General features: G+C 47.1%; 1 protein-coding gene across 1 annotated transcript in view; it reads left to right on the top strand.

Annotated features, from left to right (window-relative positions):
• Window positions 1-20,908, top strand: part of astn1 (astrotactin 1) — a 76,621-nt gene that overhangs the window by 35,916 nt on the left and 19,797 nt on the right. The window contains exons 10-14 of the mRNA XM_030363331.1: window positions 1,196-1,270; window positions 2,797-2,934; window positions 5,414-5,564; window positions 14,049-14,215; window positions 18,219-18,413. Coding sequence (XP_030219191.1) covers window positions 1,196-1,270; window positions 2,797-2,934; window positions 5,414-5,564; window positions 14,049-14,215; window positions 18,219-18,413 — 726 coding nt within the window. The remainder of the gene's footprint in view (window positions 1-1,195; window positions 1,271-2,796; window positions 2,935-5,413; window positions 5,565-14,048; window positions 14,216-18,218; window positions 18,414-20,908) is intronic.

Raw genomic sequence — 20,908 nt, 5'->3', positions numbered from 1 at the left:
AACCAGGGGTAAGAGAACCATTCGGGCCAAACCAGGGGTAAGAGAACCATTAGCCTCTTTCAGCTCTGTGTTAGCTCACTAATGATAGCCTATGATCGCTCATCAATGTTAGCTCTATCCAGCCTCTATTCTAGCTCATTAATGATAGCATATGATAGCTCATTAGTGTTAATTCTATCCATGCTCTATGCTGGCTCATTATTGATAGCATATGATAGCTCATTATTGATAGCATATGAGTGAAAGCCTAGGATAGTTCAATCATGATGGCCCATTAGTGATAGCCTAAATAAGCTCATTAATGTTAGCTCAATAATGAAAGCTCTAGGCTATCTCATTTACGGTAGCTCATGACGATAGCTCTGTTCTAGCTCATTAATGCTAACTCTATGCTAGTACATTAATGATAGCCTATGGTAGCTCATTAATGCTAGTTCTAAATGTGCTCATTAAAGGATTTTGTTTGATAGCTCTTTGCTTACTCATTCATAACTCTATGCTCACTCCTTCATAGCTCTCTGCACACCCATTTATATCTCTATGCTCACACACCCATGATGGCCAAGCCAGAGGTCAGCGTGAAGGAGGCGGGACGTTGAAGGCGTTTGTTCCTGTGCCTCTGACTGGACGCAGCACCACACAATCTGTTGTGGATTAACTTTCATAAGCTTTAATTAGTCATACGCTGCTCTGGGACGTGTTGCTGGACTATAATTGTTGGGCTGATGAACGCTGGGGTTGCGTTGAGATTAAACGTTCATCAGGCAGGGTCCCAGCAGTAAGGATGTGTTCTTAAGGTGTTAAACCATCAGGACCTCTTGGGCCGGGGCGGCTGAACACCTCTCCTTAATCACCTGTCTTAATTAGGGCTGCGATGTCTTATGTCTGACAGGCAAGGATCCACCAGACTGTTACTTCAATAAGCTTTTGAATAATTTATTTATGTGGCAGGTTTAGGGTTAGGATCAGGATTAGGGTTAGGGTCAGGGTTAAGGTCAGGTTTTGGCCTAGGTTCAGGTTTAGGGTCACGGTCAGGTTTAGGGTTAGGGTCTCACAGTGAACATCGCTATTCAATATCTCAGGAAAATTGTGGAGCTCAGCGGCGATCGGTGTTCCCCCTTAAGAGGTCATGAGGTGTGAAGCTGTGTTGTCTCCCCTCGTCTAACCGGTCTCCTCATGTTTCTGATGTCCTCAGCCCCTGGCCCTACACCATCTTCCAGCGCGGCTTTGATCTGGTCCTGGGAGAACAGCCCTCTGACCGCATCTTCAGGTGAGAGGTTCAGGTTAAGTTGTTAAGGATTAGTTATCAAAGGTTCATTATAAAGGATTAGTTATTAGGTGTTGGTTATTAAGGATTAGTTATCAAGGGTTAGTTATATAGGATAAGTTATCAAAGGATCAAGGCTTTGCTTTGATTACTTAGCAAACCCATTTATTTGGGTTTAGCAAACCATTAGCAAACCCATTTATTTGCCATTGTTTTTTTTAATATGTACTGTGTATATGCTATATGGATGTTTGAATATGCTATATGTATATTTGAGCATGTCGATCTGAATGTGTAACAGGATGTAGTTAAAGCAGCCGGCAGGAAGTCGAAGGTCTGGTTTGGGTCAGCTTTGGGTTCTCTCTGCTGGTTAAAGTGCTGGACTCAAACCATCCATCCTCATCTAAACCTTCAGCCTCCTTAACACAGCCAAACACCACGGCTACAGCTGGGAGGGTCTGGAGGAGACACAACAGGAGCCGGGAGGGTCTGGAGGAGACACAACAGGGGCAGGGAGGGTCTGGAGGAGACACAACAGGGGCAGGGAGGGTCTGGAGGAGACACAACTAGAGCAGGGAGAGGTTGAAGAACAGGAGCAGGGAGAGGGTGAAGAACAGGAGCAGAGCTGTTATAGACTCTGAACAGTGTTACTGCGAGGGGAGGGGGGTTTAATAGACTCTGAAAAGTGTTACTGCAGGGGGGGGGGGGGGGGGGGGGGGGTAGGGCTGCAGACACAGGGAGGGGGATCGGGGGGTGTAATCAATCTGTTCTTCAATCGACTTGTCAGGCCTGTTGTCCATTCCAGTGCCCTTTCCTTATGCTAAGTTAGCATTTTATTAAATGCAAATTAAACAATATGAATGCCGAAAATGGGTTTGGTCGGTTAACTATTAAATCCTTTCTTGTCTTTCATGAATTATTCACCATCTCTAATAACGCTTTTGATGATCAAAGTGCAAAGGATTTCACTTAGAATTGAAGCCATTCATTGTCATACAAATTAAGGCTTGCTGGAGTCTGTCTCGTGTCACGATATAATACGAGGAGGATATTATTACATCACGTGTTTGTCTTCACTGGTATTTGGAATAACCTTCATGATGGTGAACATACCTGTGAGTGAAACTATTGTGTTATGTTGCTGTCAATGTGTGTTACTCTTGGTCCAAGCATTCTGCTCGGCCACTTACTTTGAAATAATAACATAAGCGATATAAAAATACAAAGTTTTATATATTTTATTTGATCTATTCTCTCTATCTGTAAAGTTACACCCAGGGGCTATCTATAAAGGTACACCCAGGGAATATCTATAAATTACAACTTGGGGCTATCTGTAAAGTTACACCCAGGGGCTATCTGTAAAGTTACACCCAGGGGCTATCTGTAAAGGTACACCCAGGGGCTATCTGTAAAGGTACACCCAGGGGCTATCTGTAAAGGTACACCCAGGGGCTATCTGTAAAGGTACACAACCTGTATATTTTTGCAACCTGTATTTATTTTGCCCACGCCTCCTCTGGTCGTAGGTTCACCTATACTCTGGGAGAGGGCATGTGGCTGCCCTTGAGCAAGAGTTTTGTTATCCCCCCTGCTGAGCTGGCGATCAACCCCTCGGCCAAATGCAAGACGGATATGACTGTGATGGAGGACGCTGTGGACGTACGGTAAGATACCCCTGACCCTGACCCTGACCCTAACCCTGACCCTGACCCTAACCCTGACCCTAACTCTTACCCTCACCCTGACCCTAACCCTCATCCTGACCCTAACCTTTACCCTCACCCTGACCCTAACCCTCATCCTGACCCTAACCCTCATCCTGACCCTGACCCTAACCCTGACCCTAACCCTCATCCTGACCCTAACCCTCATCCTGACCCTGACCCTAACCCTCACCCTCACAATTTACCCCAGAGCCTTTTGAGACTTTCATTTGTAGTCGGCCGTCAGGCGTCCGACTTCAGCTAGAGATATTTTCCATTCAAACTAGTGCACTGATTTATACTGGCAGCGTTCTACGCCCGTCTCAAGGCCGACCAAAGCTTAATTTTACACCTAACTTCTATTTTCAAGCGTTCCTGAAGCGTCTCGGTTATGGCGTCTCGGTTATGGCGGGTAAATATCAAAACGCACAATGAAAACGATCTCCGCCCGCACTATTGTTTTCATATCATTTGCGGAATGTTTTGCATCCATGTTGCACACTGAAATGATTTTGATAAACAGGCGTTGTCATGGTTACACCTCTCCCACCACGCCTCTCTGTTTAGATAACAGGCACACAATCAACTGATAGTTGCAGTTGATCAGCTGGCTAATCATTTTCACTCACAAGCAAAAATATTGCTTGGACCAAAAATGCTAGCGCGTTCTAGAATCTTGAAAATATAGCCAAATAAACAGCGGCGATGTGAATTGATACGCCTACGTTACGCTCACGTCTCCCTCTCGCCTGCGGTGTTAATTCCCAGTTATCCGAACCCTGACCCGAACCCTAACCCTCACCCTGACCCTAACCCTAACCTCACCCTGACCTTAACCCTGACCCAACCCTGACCCTACACCACTAAACCACCACTACACCATCCACCACTAATACACCACTGCTACACCACCACCACTACTCAACCACTACACCACCACCACCAATACACCACCGCTACACCACCACCACTACTCAACCAATACACCACCACCACCGATACACCACCACTACACCACCACCACTACTCAACCACTACACCACCACCACCAATATACCATCGCTACACCATCAGTAGACCACAACCACCACTACACCATCACCACCGCTACACCATCAGTAGACCACCACCAGCACTACGCCATCACCACCACCACCACTACACAACCACTACACCACTTCACCACCATCACCACAACTACAGCATCACTACACCACCACCATACCACCGCTACACCATCAGCAGACTACCACCACCACTACACCATCACCACCACTACACCATCAGTAGACCACCACCATCACTACACAACCACTACACCACTTCACCACCATCACCACAACTACAGCATCACTACACCACCACCATACCACCGCTACACCATCAGCAGACTACCACCACCACCACTACACCACCACTACACCGCTTTACCACCACTACACCATCACTACACCACCATTATACCACCTCTACACATCAGTAGACCACCACCACCACCACTACACCACCACTACATTACCGCTACACCACCACTACACCCTTACACCATCAGTAGACCACCACCACTACACCACCACTACACCACCACTACACCACCACTACACCACCACTACACCGCTTTACCACCACTACACCACCACTACACCAGTACTAGACCACCACTGCTAAACCACCGCTACACCACCCCTACACCACCACTACACCAGTACTAGACCACCACTGCTAAACCACCGCTACACCACCCCTACACCACCACTACACCACCACTTTACAACATCAGTGTTCATGTAATGTGAAACTGCTACATGTCTAAAGGCATCATTTAAAGTCAGTGAGAGCAGCCTGTGGGGTGAGGAGACGGCTGGATTCTCTGGTCTGTGACAGGATGAACGTGTAAGTTTGATGCGTCCCTCCTCCCGGCGGCAGCTTTAACGAGCCGCTAATTGAGATGTACATCACTCCTCTGTTTGTATAGACAGCAACAACACAAGCAGGCAGTAGGAAAGGGGCTGATTTATTAAACGGTCCAGCAAAACTAAACAGTGTACCATATTGCTTCCTCTGTACATAAAGATGTAGTCCTAAAGAGGAAGGTCATGTGTCCATGTCCTTACAGGCCCTTAGAGAAAAAGTCTCGGTCCTTTGAGACCCTTAGAGACACAGTCTCTGTCCTTAGAGACCCTTAGAGACACAGTCTGTACTTAGAGACCCTTAGAGACACAGTCTCTGTCCTTAGAGACCCTTAGAGACACAGTCTGTACTTAGAGACCCTTAGAGACACAGTCTCTGTCCTGGGAGATTCAAACTGATCGACACGTGTTGGTGGACAAACCATTAGAAATAAGACAAGTTTGACTAAGGAAGTCAAGCTTTGGAACCGAAGGAAGGGACACAACATAGAGAGAACAGATGTGTGAGCGTTCTTCGTTCTTGTTCCTAGGGAGGAGCTGATGATCAGCTCCTCGTTCGATAGCCTGGAGGTGCTGTTGGACTCCTTCGGCCCGGTCAGGGACTGTTCCAAGGACAACGGAGGCTGCAGCCGCAACTTCCGCTGCATATCCGACCGCAAGCTGGACTCCACCGGATGTGTGGTGAGTCCTGAGACTACGTTAACAGAGAAGGAGACGAAGTGCTGCAGATAGCAGACTCCTGACCTGATATGAAGGAGACGATCACTGAGCTGGATGGCTCTAATAATGGCTCTGCGATAATGATGACTCTGTGATAATGAGGGAGGTGGAGGGTAATGATGGAGGTTTAGGGCAATGATGGAGGTGGAGGGTAATGATGGAGGTGGGGGATAATCAGGGAGCTGGAGGCTCTACGATAATGATAGCGCTAAAGTCAGTCGGCTGAGTTGTCTGGGGTTTGAGACCTCCTCTGTAGGGAGGTATGGTGGACGTCAGGCCCAGGTGGTTCTGATGGAGACCTCCTCCGTAGTGTGGTGGACCTCCAGGACCAGGTGGAGGTAAGGAGGTGTGTTGGACATTAGTGCTGCCACTAGCGACTAATTTCTTAACGACTGATCTTTCAACAATTTGATTGTCAACTAATCTAAACGACTAAGAAAAAAATAAGAAAAATATAGAAAACATGTTTTTGAAGCTGTTTGCTTGAAATAGCTTTTAGGAAAAGATATCTTGGCTACTGCTTTTCTCCTCTGTTTCTGTCCCTTTCAGAATGTGCTGTTTTGGGTGTCTGTAGCTTTAATGCAAATGAGCTGCTGCCCATTGCATACAAATGAGCTGTCAGAGTGAACTGCAGCATGGAGGAGAAGGGATTGTTGCCGATTGCAGACTCCTGGAGCTCTATATCTATATATAATAATAATAATATTGATAATGTTAATAATAATAATAATGTTATATAATATATCTATCTAGGTATCTATATAATATAATATATAATATCACGGCCAAAAGCTATTTGCGCCTCTGGATGATATGATGAATCATAAAGACTGCATCTGACGTGTGGAGACAGACTTGTGTGGAGTTGAATAACAGACGGGAGAACAAAAATAAATAGGCGGTCAATAATAACGGCTCATCTACTAAAAAAATTGCTGTTTACTTATTTTCATGGTAGATTACGTTGACTAAGTTGACTATTGGGCAGCACTAGTGGACACCTGGGCTGCCTCTGCTGCTGGGTCCTGGTTCTTCAGCCATGTGTTGGTGGCTCTTTTGGTTCTTCAGCCATGTGTTGGTGGCTCCTTTGGTTCTTCAGCCATGCGTTGGTGGCTCCTCTGGTTCTTCAGCCATGTGTTGGTGGCTCTTTTGGTTCTTCAGCCATGTGTTGGTGGCTCTTTTGGTTCTTCAGCCATGCGTTGGTGGCTCCTCTGGTTCTTCAGCCATGTGTTGGTGGCTCCTTCGGTTCTTCAGCCATGGGTTGTTGGCTCCATTGCTGCTCGGTAAACAATGAACACGCTTTCATTTCTATTTCAGAGCCGCTGGAGCAGGTAGGCAGCTGACGTAGCTTCAGTCTGCTTCCTTCATGTCCTCTCCTGACGCCTGCCAGCCCGCTGCAGTGTTTAGAGACCATTAGACACGTTTAGTAAACCTCTTACACCACCGTGCCCACGTGTGTCGCTAGCGCCGACTCTGCCTTCTGCAGCAGGCTTGAATTCACACTGCATGGGAAAGACTGGATCGTTTGGAATGTACACAATATATTTTCCTTTTATGCTGTCCATATCAGCATGCAAATGGTTTTCATCTTTGAAACATTTCATCAGGATTCCCTTTCTTGCAGCCCAAGGCTTAATTATGTGTTGCCTTTTTATGTTTTTTATAACATTTGTTTAATTAACTGATTTCAGACAGGAAGTCATGACTTAAAGTCATTAGTGTCTTACCTGCTGACAAGAGGTCATGACTTAGAGATATTAGTGTATTACCTGCTGCGATGGTCCTGCTCCCTTAAGCTGGTCGGGGGGGGGGGGCCCTGTCTCTCCTCTCTCTCTCCCCTCTCTCCCCCTTGTCTCTCCCCTGTCTCTCCCTTGTCTCTCCCCTGTCTCTCCCTTGTCTCTCCCTTGTCTCTCCCCTGTCTCTCCCTTGTCTCTCCCCTGTCTTTCCCTTGTCTCTCCCCTGTCTCTCCCTTGTCTCTCCCTTGTCTCCCCCCTGTCTTTCCCTTGTCTCTCCCCTGTCTTTCCCTTGTCTCTCCCTTGTTTCTCCCTTTATCTCTCCCTTCTCTCTCCCTTCTCTCTCCCTTGTCACTCCCTTGTCTCTCCCTTCTCTCTCCCTTGTCTCTCCCTGGCAGACCGTCATGTACAGATTGGAAGAGATGAAACAGGCGAGTGTGACGGCTGAGATACGCTGAGACTTTAACCTCTTGGCCGTCCAACTTCTGGAAAACTTTAAATGAGAAAAAATGGAATCAATCTCTTCAGCCTGGCCGTGAAGTTCAGCGAGGTTAAGCTAAGCAACACACACACCTTCAGATAGTGAACAGTGGGTGTGACAGAGTAAACGCACATACCTTCAGACAGTGAACAGTGTGTGTGTCAGAGTAAACACACGGACCTTCAGACATTAAACAGTGTGTCAGAGTCAACACACACACCTTCAGACAGTGAACAGTGTGTCAGAGTCAACACACAAAACTTCAGACAGTGAACAATGTCTGTGGCAGAGTCAACACACACACCTTCAGACTGTGAACAGTGTGTCAGAGTCAACACACACACCTTAACACTCACTCTCCACCTCAAGCTGGTGTGTGGTGAGCGTTCTGGCGCCGATTGGCTGCCGTGCATCACCCAAATGGGTGCTACATACTGGTGGTGGTTAGTGAGGTCCCCCCCCCCCCCCCCCCCCTTCACTGTAGGCGTCTTTGAGTGTCTAGAAAAGCGCTAAATAAATTCAATGAATTATTATTATTATTATTTACCTTCAGACAGTGAACAATGTGTGTGTCAGAGTCAACACACACACCTTCAGACAGTGAACAGTGTGTCAGAGTCAACACACACACCTTCAGACAGTGAACAATGTCTGTGTCAGAGTCAACACACACACACCTTCAGACAGTGAACAGTGTGTCAGAGTAAACACACACACCTTCAGACAGTGAACAGTGTGTCAGAGTCAACACACACACCTTCAGACAGTGAACAGTGTGTCAGAGTCAACACACACACACACACCTTCAGACAGTGAACAGTGTGTCAGGGTCAACACACACACCTTCAGACGGTGAACAGTGTGTCAGGGTCAACACACACACCTTCAGATGGTGAACAGTGTGTCAGGGTCAACACACACACCTTCAGATGGTGAACAGTGTGTCAGAGTCAACACACACACCTTCAGACGGTGAACAGTGTGTCAGGGTCAACACACACACCTTCAGACAGTGAACAGTGTGTCAGGGTCAACACACACACCTTCAGATCGTGAACAGTGTGTCAGAGTCAACACACACACACACACCTTCAGACAGTGAACAGTGTGTCAGAGTCAACACACACACACCTTTAGACAGTGAACAGTGTGTCAGGGTCAACACACACACCTTCAGACAGTGAACAGTGTGTCAGAGTCAACACACACACACCTTCAGACAGTGAACAGTGTGTCAGGGTCAACACACACACCTTCAGATGGTGAACAGTATGTCAGAGTCGACACACACACACCTTCAGACAGTAAACAGTGTGTCAGGGTCAACAAACACACCTTCAGATGGTGAACAGTATGTCAGAGTCAACACACACACACCTTCAGACAGTGAACAGTGTGTGTGTCAGTCAATGCCATTCAGCTCTGCTCACACACAGAGCCCCGGTGCACCATGCAGATTCATTGCCCAGATCAGATTATTTTGTCATCTACAACGAAGGAGGGATGTAAGTGTATGTGAGTGTGTGTATACATGTGTATAAAGTGGCAAGATAAAGTATGTGAACCTTTTGGAATTTCATTGTTTTCTGAATCAATCATAAAATGTGATCTGATCTTCATCTAGGTCAAGGGTATTGACAAACATAATGTGTCTAAAAATAATAACACAATAAAATTCTTTATTGAACAAACACATTCAACATTTAAAATGGCAATGGAAAAAGTAAGTGAACCCTTAGAATTAATAATTGGGGGCTGTTTACCAGCCCATGGCAGCAATAACCTCAACCCGGCGCTTTCTGTAGCTGTAGATCAGACCTGCACATCGTTCAGGAGGAATTTTAGCCCATTCTTCCTGGCAGAACTGCTTAAGCTCTGTCATATTCTTTGGACATCTCATTTGTATGGCCCTCTTCAAGTCAATCCATTGCTCTATTGGGTTGAGGTCTGGCCTCTGATTTTGCCACTCCAAGAGGCGGATTTTGTTTTTCTGAAGCCATTCTGTTGTGGACTTGCTCCGGTGTTTTGGGTCGTTGTCCTGTTGCATCACCCAACTTCACATTTTCAGCTGACGTACATTGACGGACATTCTCACATTATCCTGAAGAATTGTCTGATATAATTGGGAATTCGTCTTCCCCTCAATTATTCCAAGCTGGCCAGGCCCTGATGCAGCTAAGCAGGCCCACATCATGATGTTTCCTCCACCATACCTTACGGGTGGGATGATGTTTTCATGTTGATATGCCATACCCTTTCTACGCTAGATATAATGCTGTGGAGTTTTTCCAAATAGTTCAATCTTAGTTTCATCAGGCCACTTAACATTTTGCCAATACCGCTGTGGAGTATCAATGAGCTCTTTTGCAAACTTCCGGCATGCAGCAAAGTTCTTTCTAGTAGGCAGTGCCATCCCTCGTGGTGTCGTGCCCTGGATACCCTGCTTGTTCAGTGTTTTACGTATTATAGACTCATGAAGAGAGATGTTAGCAAGTTCCAAGGATGCCTTCCAATCTTTGGCTGTCATTCTGGGTTGTTTCTTTACCTCGTTGATGCTGTTGTGCTCTTGGTTTCATTTTGACTGGGCGCCCACTTCTTGGTAGAGTAGCAACAGTCCCAAAGTGTCTCCATTTGTAGATTGTTTGCCTAACTTTCGACTGGTACATTTCTAAAGTCTTTGAAATAACTTTGTAACCCTTGCCAGCATTATGTAAAACAACAATTCTTGATCGTAGATCCTCTGAAAGCGTGTTCTTCTTGTGCAGAGCAAACTCCAAAAGTTTGAGGAGTTTTTATCAGTCAAAGTAGCTGTAGTCCACACCTCCAAACTTATTGGGCCCAATCTTGCATCCGGCGCAATTGACTTTCTAACTGGCACATGTGTCGTTGCCATTTTGCAACTGGCGCAGAGCGTTCTTTTCCCTCCTGCGCCACACGTCGCTAAATTAGGGAATGATCTTGCGCCCCAAGGGGCGGTTCGGCGAAAGGAGGAGGCGTGTTCTGGCCCAAACGTTCCCTGGTGCTATTTTGCAGTTTCAGAACTAAACACGTAAATCATAATACAGTCTATGGCAATGTATAGTAACGGGGGGACACATGCATATTAGTCGATAACGATAATGCATACAATACTAATAAGAAACTATGTTTATAATGTATTGCGTATATTATATATGAACTGAAATAGAACCACAGTTACCGCATTTCACATGTGTGTTAAGTTTTCTTTGCCGAAATTTATTTGAGGACTCAGTATTTCTGAAGTTGTGGAAGAAAATCTTATTCCATGTGTGAATTAGGCCATATTATTTCGCCATAAACTGAGCCATTTGAAGCTTGAAATTCATGTGCATCTGTCTCATCGGAGACTGCAGACGCGCTGTCAAAACATCAACTCGTCAGATTAAAATGCGCTCATGGCTCTTAAAGGGGATGGGAGCTGGCACTCTCATTTGTTTATTGCATGTTACGCCCAAACCACACCTACGGGTAATTAGGCTACTTCAGACCAACCCTTTTTAGATTTGCGCCGCTCGCAAGAGTCATTTTTGCGCCGGTAAAATTGCGACATCGCCATAGAACCGCCCACAAAGATACTTTCGCTGGGCTCTTCTCACTTGCGTTTCAGACCATTAAAATAGGGCCCATTATCTTAACAAGACTCCAATTAGATTTTTTGAGGTCATTAACTCAAGGGCTCACATACTTTTGCCACAAGCACTATGAGTTTTTTTTGGTTGTTATCAATAAAGACATGAACGATCCAAATTTTTTATTTTTTTTAGACACATTTTATTTGTCATTGTCCTTCACTTGGATGAAGATCAGATCAAATTTTTGATCAATTTATTCAGAAAACCATTAAATTCCAAAAGGTTCACATACTTTTTCATGCCACTGTATATCATACCTCCACACTAGGCCTGTGGATCGCTGGAACCGTGGAAGTGCAGCGTCCGCTTATTAGGACAAACAAAGCATTCTGTATGACTAACACTCAGGGGTCGGGGCATTGGGGGCTTCTGGAGTTAGTTATAGTAATAGTATGCTAAGTTAGTAGTGTAATGTAGTTAGTAATATATATAGTATGTTATGTTATTTGGGTACCGTAGTAATACTAATACTTATTGTAATAGTACTAGTACTAGTAAGTAGGGTAATGTCTCCTTGGTTGTTCCGTACATGGTGTTTCAGTGGATCCTGGAATGAATCCATCTCCATTAAGCACGGGATTCAAAGGCAGGAGGGTGAAGGTTTCCTCTGCACTGCTGGACCCTCAGAGGTCCTCCTTCAAAGGACCACGCTACACATGATTAACGTTACGGACGCCCCCCCCCCCCTTCTCTTTACTATTCAGTGGGTCCGTTTCTGTTCCACCATAAAGCCTCGGACATGGACTCTGGAATCGGGTCTGTTTGATTCTCCTTAGTCTCATGGTTCCATTCCTCAGACTGTTGGACGTGTCCATCATTAATCACACGACAGGGCTTTATTTTCGGGGGCTGCTAACAAAACCTTTCTTTGTGTTTTTGTAAGATATCGGACACATAACAGCTTTGACCGATCAGATGGGATGAGATGTGGCTGGATGGGTGGAGCCGTCACTGGGATGTTCTCTAGGTTTATGGGAGATGGATCAGGATTAGATTAGAAAGGTTCTTCAGAGAGGTTCTCCAGAGAGGTTCTCCAGAGAACACGTAACCAGAGAGGTTCTCCAAAGAACACGTGACCAGAGATGTTCTCCAGAGCACACGGTACCAGAGACGTTCTCCAGAGAGATTCTCTAGAGTACACGCGACCAGAGAGGTTCTGCAGAGAGATTCTCTAGAGTACACGTGACCAGAGAGGTTCTGCAGAGAACACGTGACCAAAGAGGTTCTGCGGAGAACACGTGACCAGAGAAGTACTCCAGAGTGGTTCTCCAGAGTGGTTCTCCAAAGAACATGTGACCAGAGAGGTTCTCCAGAGAACACGTCACCAGAGAGGTTCTGCGGAGAACACGTGACCAGAGAGGTACTCCAGAGTGGTTCTCTAGAGTACACGTGACCAGAAAGGTTCTGCAGAGAACACGTGACCAGAGAGGTTCTCCAGAGTGGTTCTCCAAAGAACATGTGACCAGAGAGGTTCTCCAGAGAACACGTCACCAGAGAGGTTCTGCGGAGAACACGTGACCAGAGAGGTACTCCAGAGTGGTTCTCTAGAGTACACGTGACCAGAAAGGTTCTGCAGAGAACACGTGACCAGAGAGGTTCTCCAGAGTGGTTCTCCAGAGTGGTTCTCCAAAGAACATGTGACCAGAGAGGTTCTCCAGAGAACACGTCACCAGGCTGCTGTGAGCCGCCTGGTTCTTGGCTTTCAGAAAACGACCCAACGTTATTGTGGCGCTGGACACGCACAACACGGCCCCTCTCCTCTTGTCTCCTCTCTCCAGTCTCCTCTTGTCTCCTCTCCTCTCTCCTCTCTCCTCTTCTCCTCTTCTCCTCTCTCTCCTCTCCTCTCTTCTCCCCTTTCCCTCTCCTCTCTCTCCTCTCCTCTTCTCCTCTCTCTCCTCTCTCCTCTCTCCTCTCCTCTCCTTTCTCTCCTCTCTCCTCTCCTCTCCTTTCTCTCCTCTCTCCTCTCTCCTCTTCTCCTCTCTCTCCTCTCCTCTCTCCTTTCTCTCTCCTCTCTCCTGTCCTCTCCTGTCAGGGTAGCAGGGTGCTACCAGGGTAGTGCCCTCCAGATAGATGACTGGATCTCCATGTGTCTCTCTCTAGTGTCCTCTAGATAGATAACTGTATCTCCATGTGTCTCTCTATTGTCCTCCAGATAGATGACTGTATCTCCATGTGTCTCTCTCTAGTTTCCTCCAGATAGATGACTGTGTCTCCATGTGTCTCTCTCCAGTTTCCTCCAGATAGATGACTCTATCTCCATGTGTTTCTCTAGTGTCCTCCAGATAGATGACTGTATCTCCATGTGTCTCTCTAGTGTCCTCCAGATAGATGACTGTATCTCCATGTGTCTCTCTCTAGTGTCCTCCAGATAGATGACTGTATCTCCATGTGTCTCTCTCTAGTGTCCTCCAGATAGATGACTGTATCTCCATGTGTCTCTCTCTAGGGTCCTCCAGATAGATGACTGTATCTCCATGTGTCTCTCTCTAGGGTCCTCCAGATAGATGACTGTATCTCCATGTGTCTCTCTCTAGTGTCCCCCAGATAGATGACCTCATCTCCATTTGTCTCTCTCTAGTGTCCACCAGGCCTCAGCCCGATGAAGGACGGAACCGGATGCTATGACCACCACATCGGGATCGACTGCTCCGACGGGTTCAACGGAGGCTGTGAGCAGCTGTGTCTGCAGCAGCTGGCTCCCCTAGAGGATGACCCCACTCTCTACAACATCCAGATGTTCTGTGGGTGAGTCCTAACCCTAAAGGACCCTACTCTAAGACATCCAGATATTCTAGAGGACCCTACTCTAAGACTTCCAGTTGACCTGATGGTCAGTCCTAACCCTAGAGGATGACCCTACTCTAAGACATCAAGAGGCTCTAGAGAACCATACTCTGTAAGACATCCAGATGATCTGTGGGTCAGACCCTCCTCTCTCTCTGTTTGCTTTCATCTGCTGTCTTTTCTAGGGGAGAACCGTGAAGCAAACAACAGCAAATCCTCAAAAAGGGCCAGATGGTCTACCTCTTATTCAGAATGTTGCAGCTCCACATGGCCCAGCTGATGGTGTCTCAGAAGCCTGACAGGGATATTTACAGATAGCTGGAGATTGGCCTTTTTCTTTTCTGTATTTGTTAGTATTGGTGGGCAACTGTTGCTAAGCTACTGTAGCTAGGCTACTACAGCTCTGCAGGTCAATGGGCGAGGCTAAAGGAAAGCAAACGCTAACCCAGTCAGCTTCTGAACGATGGGTAACTCATCTGAATCTGGTAAAATAGGACGTCTCAAACTGACCAATATCTCGGCATATCCCTTTAATACTTTATGCAAGAAGGTATCTGTAAGTTATACGTTTTAATATAGATATTAGTGGGCCCCTAACACAGTATTTGAAGACGTTCCCGAAATTCAGCCGTGGTGCTGAATTACAGCCACTACGAGCTAGTCGCACATTGAGCTTTCCCCAAACATGCCGTTTCGGTGTTTGTAGCTTTAATGCAAATGAGGAGGAGAGAGGCGGGTTAGGGAGGAGGCTGGGGGTGTGGCCCTCAGCAGCTTGTGGCCATTCATCTGTTTACAGTGGATGTATCGCAATGGCGAGGTGCACACAGCCTTTTGCCGTGTTCTGTAAAAAAAAAGAGTCCTGGAACTCTATATCTAAATAATATCATAGTATGCTAGATAGATAGATATCTATTTCATATAATATATATTATCACGGCCAAAAGCTGTATGCGCCTGCAGACGATATAATGAATCTTAAACGACCGCGTTGGGTTCTCGACATCTCTGGTTCTTCCACGTCCACATCAATCTAAAGTAGACTGAACGCGACATGGAGGAGAAAGGGATTGTTGCCCGCGATTGTTGACCGCGATTGTCTCCCGCCGGAGCCTCGCTGCCGAGGGACCACCGCCTCGGCAGCGAGCAGCGGGCAGTGCTTAGGCACCGCCGCCTCCTGCAGCGGGCAGGAGGCGGCGCGGAGGCGGTGGGCCCTCGGCAGCGGGAAGCGGGGCTCAAGCGGGAGAAAACCGCGGGCAACAATCCCTTTCTCCTCCATGTCGCAGTTCATGTAGGCCCACTTCAGGGAGTCAAAGCCAAAGTTCCTTTCCCCCAATTGTTTCTCAGCCATGGCTGAGATAACCGAGAACCGACTTGTTATGCGCCATAACGCCAACAGCAGAACGATTATCCAAATAACAAAGAAGTGTACAACACTTGCGTTACAGTGTGTGTAATCACACACACACACACACACATGTGGCATTCGCACAATCGTAGCTCATTGTCTCACTGGCGGGCCAAATTCTCATGGCTGGCAAGGTAGAGAAAGAAGACATACGGGGAGAATTCCAAAACAGCGCGTCTGAGCTTTGTTTATTTAAAGGCTGAGCAGAATGCCTAGTGGTCGTTTTACACCCAAGGACATTTCTAGCTACTGGGGGAGCATAGGTAGGCTAGGGGAACTCATATTAAAGTTAGAAAACCTCAGAAAGTGAAATTTTCATGCCATGGGATCTTTAACCGAAGCATTCAGGAAACCATTGGGTGAGAGAATGTCGGGGATAAATGGAGAGGCGACACAGCCATGTTACGTCAATTGAGAGGAGACACAGCCATATTACACAGCCACGTCCAAACAGACCTCAGGATAAAGGAAGGAGCCACAGCCATGTCACGTCCAGACAGCCTTTAGTCCATCACAAAGCGAGCTAAGCCCAGCGCCGCGATCGTGGCCCCGTCTGAACAATAAGACTCTGGTTCGTTCTTGGGTAGAGTTGACAAAAATGATCCCAGAATGTGTCCATGTGCTTTGGGATTAAGGCTGAACTCTCTTTTAAGACTTTAGTCCTCCAGATGAAGATTAAATTACCATACTTCTCTGGAAAGAGATTAAAATGCTGTACATTATGGATGGAGATTAAATGGCGTAATTTATTTTTGTGGCTGCAGGCCATGAACTCTGAACATTAAAGGAAGAGGATGGAATCAGCTCCTTTGGGCGTTATAAACTAGTGGTGCTTGACCCGCCGGTGGTCGTGTGTTTAGTGTGTGGACACTGATTAAAGACCTCGGTGCCACAAGGCTAGCAGCTCTGGTGGTGCAGTGTGTTCCAACACCACCTTTTCATAGACACACTATGTAGCACTGCTACATCATTAGCTACATCACTAGCTACGTCCCTAGCTACATCCCTAGCTACATCACTAGCTACATCCATTTGTAGCACTGCTACATCACTAGCTACATCACTATGTAGCACTGTTACATCACTAACTACATCACTAGCTAAATCACTGTCTACATCACTATGTAGCACTGCTACATCACTAACTATAACACTAACTTCATCCCTAGATACGTCACTATGTAGCAATGCTACATCACTAGCTACATCACTAGCTACATTACTAGCTAAATCACTAGCTACATCACTAGCTACATCACTATGTAGCACTGCTACATCACTAGCTACATCACTAGCTACATTACTAGCTAAATCACTAGCTACATCACTAGCTACATCACTATGTAGCACTGCTACATCACTAGCTACATCACTAGCTATATCACTAGCTACATCAGTGGCTACATCACTAGCTACATCACTATGTAGCACTGCTACATCACTAGCTACATCACTAGCTATATCACTAGCTACATCAGTGGCTACATCACTAGCTACATCACACTCTACAACACTATGCAGTACTGCTACATCACTAACTACATCACTAAATACATCACTAGCTACATCACTGTCTACATCACTATGTATCACTGCTACATCACTAGCTACATCACTAGCTACATCCCTAGCTAAATCACCAGCTACATCACTAGCTACATCACTATGTTGCACTGCTACATCACTAGCTACATCACTATGTAGCACTGCTACATCACTAGGTAGATCACTGGCTACATCCCTAGCTACATCAAAATGAAGCACTGCTGCATCACTAACCACATCACTAGCTACATCACTATATAGCACTGCTACATCACAAGCTAAATTTGTAGCTAAACCAGTAGCTACATCACTATCTACATTACTATATAGCACTGCTACGTCACTAGCTACATCACCTACTACTTCCATTAATCAATCAATTAATACATGAATCATGAGGTGTTTTAAATGCTATGTAACATGGTGTGTAATGTGGTGTGTAACATTGTGTGTAACGTGCTGTGTAACATGTGTGTAACATGTGTAACGTTAAGGGTGAGCGTCCCACAGACAGGATCAGGATAACTGGTTCATGAGGTGGTTTTGATGTTTCTGGTCTCCTTCTCTTTAAGTTTTCTATTCCTGGAGGCTTTTATGTCTCAGTCTACTCAGTCTGTGGTGAGGAATGCAGTCAGTCACCACTCTTTACACTCTCTCCGTCTTACTTTGTAAAACAATATACAGCCTTCATTTGAAGGTGTTAGGATTTTTATTTCTCTTCTCAATGTTTACAAATGTTCTGCCAAATGAAAGAATTGGACCGCTGTGTCGTGCAGCCTGGAAACAGAACACTGCAGCGAGGAACGCTCCTGAGTCACGCCTCCACAAAACCTCTCCCATGTTATAAAACTGAGCTCATATCCTAATATACTGTGTTTGGTCTCTCTCTCTCTCTCTCTCTCTCTCTCTCTCTCTCTCTCTCTCTCTCTCTCTCTCTCTCTCTCTCTCTCTCTCTCTCTCTCTCTCTCTCTCTCTCTCTCTCTCTCTCTCTTCCCCCCCCCCCCCCCCCCCCAGCTGTATAGAGGACTACCGCCGTGGTCCGGACGGCCGGTCGTGCCAACCCCTCTCGGAGGTCTGCACGGAGGGCGTGGACTGCGGCGAGCCCGCCGACATCCCGGCCAATCAGACGCTGTTCGGAGACCTCTTCTACGGCTACAACAACCACAGCAAGGAGAGCAGCTCAGGGCAGATCCTCAAGGCCACCTTCAGGTGACCTCCGACCTCTGACTCCAACCCTGAGAGAGAGAGAGAGAGAGAGAGAGAGAGAGAGAGAGAGAGAGAGAGAGAGAGAGAGAGAGAGAGAGAGAGAGAGAGAGAGAGAGAGAGAGAGAGAGAGAGAGATGAACAATTGGCTCTAGTACTGTCACTGTATCCAACACACACTAAAAAAATATGTGTTAGATACAGATGTGATATCTCCCTCTCTGTCTGTCTGTCAGTGTCTCTCTCTGTCTGTCTCTCTCTCGCGGTAAAATATGTTAATCTAATCTCTTATTACTATGAAGGAGTTCCCCTGTGACTCCTTCCTTCTCTCTCCCCTCCTTCTCCCTCCCCCTCTCCCCTCTATCTCCTCCCTCCCTCCCCCTCTCCCCTCTATCTCCTCCCTCCCTCTCCCTCTCCCCTCCTTCTCCTCCTTCTCCTCCCTCCCCCTCTCCCATCCGTCTCCTCCCTCCCCCTCTCCCCTCAGTCTCCTCCCTCCCCCTCTCCCATCCGTCTCCTCCCTCCCCCTCTCCCCTCCTTTTCTCCCTCCCTCCCCCTCTCCCCTCCTCTTCTCCCTCCCTCCCCCTCTCCCCTCAGTCTCCTCCCTCCCCCTCTCCCCTCAGTCTCCTCCCTCCCCCTCTCCCCTCCTCTTCTCCCTCCCTCCCCCTCTCCCCTCCTCTTCTCCCTCCCTCCCCCTCTCCCCTCCTCTTCTCCCTCCCTCCCCCTCTCCCCTCAGTCTCCTCCCTCCCCCTCTCCCCTCAGTCTCCTCCCTCCCCCTCTCCCCTCCTTTTCTCCCTCCCTCCCCCTCTCCCCTCCTCTTCTCCCTCCCTCCCCCTCTCCCCTCCTCTTCTCCCTCCCTCCCCCTCTCCCCTCAGTCTCCTCCCTCCCCCTCTCCCCTCAGTCTCCTCCCTCCCCCTCTCCCCTCCTCTTCTCCCTCCCTCCCCCTCTCCCCTCCTCTTCTCCCTCCCTCCCCCTCTTCCCTCAGTCTCCTCCCTCCCCCTCTCCCCTCAGTCTCCTCCCTCCCCCTCTCCCCTCCTCTTCTCCTCCCTCCCCCTCTCCCCTCCTTTTCTCCCTCCCTCCCCCTCTCCCCTCCTCTTCTCCCTCCCTCCCCCTCTCCCCTCCTCTTCTCCCTCCCTCCCCCTCTCCCCTCCTCTTCTCCCTCCCTCCCCCTCTCCCCTCCTCTTCTCCCTCCCTCCCCCTCTTCCCTCTGCTGTCCTGAGTCTTCAGGTTTAATGAATATTTTACTGTTGTTATCCTGGTGACTTGAAGACTCCTGTAGAGAGGAGAGAAGAGGGGAGGAGAGAGAAGAGGACAGAGGAGGGGGTAGAGGAGAGGAGGTGGAGGAGAGAGGAGGAGGAGAGGAGGTGGAGGAGGAGAGGAGATGGTGAGGAGAGGAGAGAGGAGGAGGAAGGGAGGAGGAGGAAGGGAGGAGGAGGAGAGGAGTAGGAGATGAGGCGGAGGAGATAGGTATTAATCACTTGTGTCGCGCGGTGTTCGGTGATTTATCTGAAACAGGTGGCTTCCGTCACAAAGCCAAGACATATTTTATCATCTTCTTGATACTTCTAGAACTTCCTGAACATTAAAAAGATATTTTATCCTCTTCTCCAACTACTAATCCATTAAAGATGAAGCCACTCCAGTGAGATGCATTCTGTCATACAGTTGGACCTATTGCAGTGTGTGAAAGGACCACATCCAACACAGAATATTACTTTCTTTTACACCTTACCAATAAACTCATCTCCATGTTGGCTTACAGTCTCAGTTGCTTTCCTCATTTAATTGTCTTCCAAATCAAATCAATCTTCTGCAAAGCTGCAAGTGAAATATATTACAGAGCATAAAGAATCGAGATCACAAAATCGTTACCGAACCAAATTACACAGAGCAATAAAAGAGACACTAAAATATTTACAGAAACGAAATAGACAGAGGAACACAGAGCTGGAGAGTAACAGTGCGTTATCGGAGACGCTGACAATGTGTGCTTGCTTTGGTAAACGGCTGAAACATAACGACGTGAGAGGGAGAGCGTGACAGATGTTTGGGTGTTCACAGCCTAACAAGCCCTGTCGACACGCTGCAGTAATAAACAGCAGTCAATAATACAGAGGAATCCAATAAGAGACGACATGTTGGGGTGTAGGGTGTCGGGTTAGGATGTAGGATTAGGATGTAAGCAGTAGGGTGTTACCTATAGCATGTAAGCAGTAGTGTGTCAACGATAGCATGTTAGCAGTAGGATGTTAACTATAGCATGTAAGCAGTAGTGTGTTAACGATAGCATGTCAGCAGTAGGGTGTTGACTATAGCATGTTAGCTGGAGCGTGTTAGCTGGAGCTTGTTAGCAGTAGGGTGTTACCTGAAGCATATTATTTGTGATGTGTTCACGGTAGCTTGTTAGTAGTGGCTGTATTGTTGTAGCTTTAGCACTGGCTTTATAGTATAAGTGAGTTTGGTGATATTCTGTTGCGTGTTAGCTGTTGTGTGTTACTGGTAGA

This window comes from Gadus morhua, chromosome 8, assembly GCF_902167405.1.
Source record: "Gadus morhua chromosome 8, gadMor3.0, whole genome shotgun sequence".
Lineage (NCBI taxonomy): Eukaryota > Metazoa > Chordata > Actinopteri > Gadiformes > Gadidae > Gadus > Gadus morhua.
Note: the sequence above shows the minus strand (reverse complement) of the source record. Positions and strands in the feature narration are given on the sequence as shown.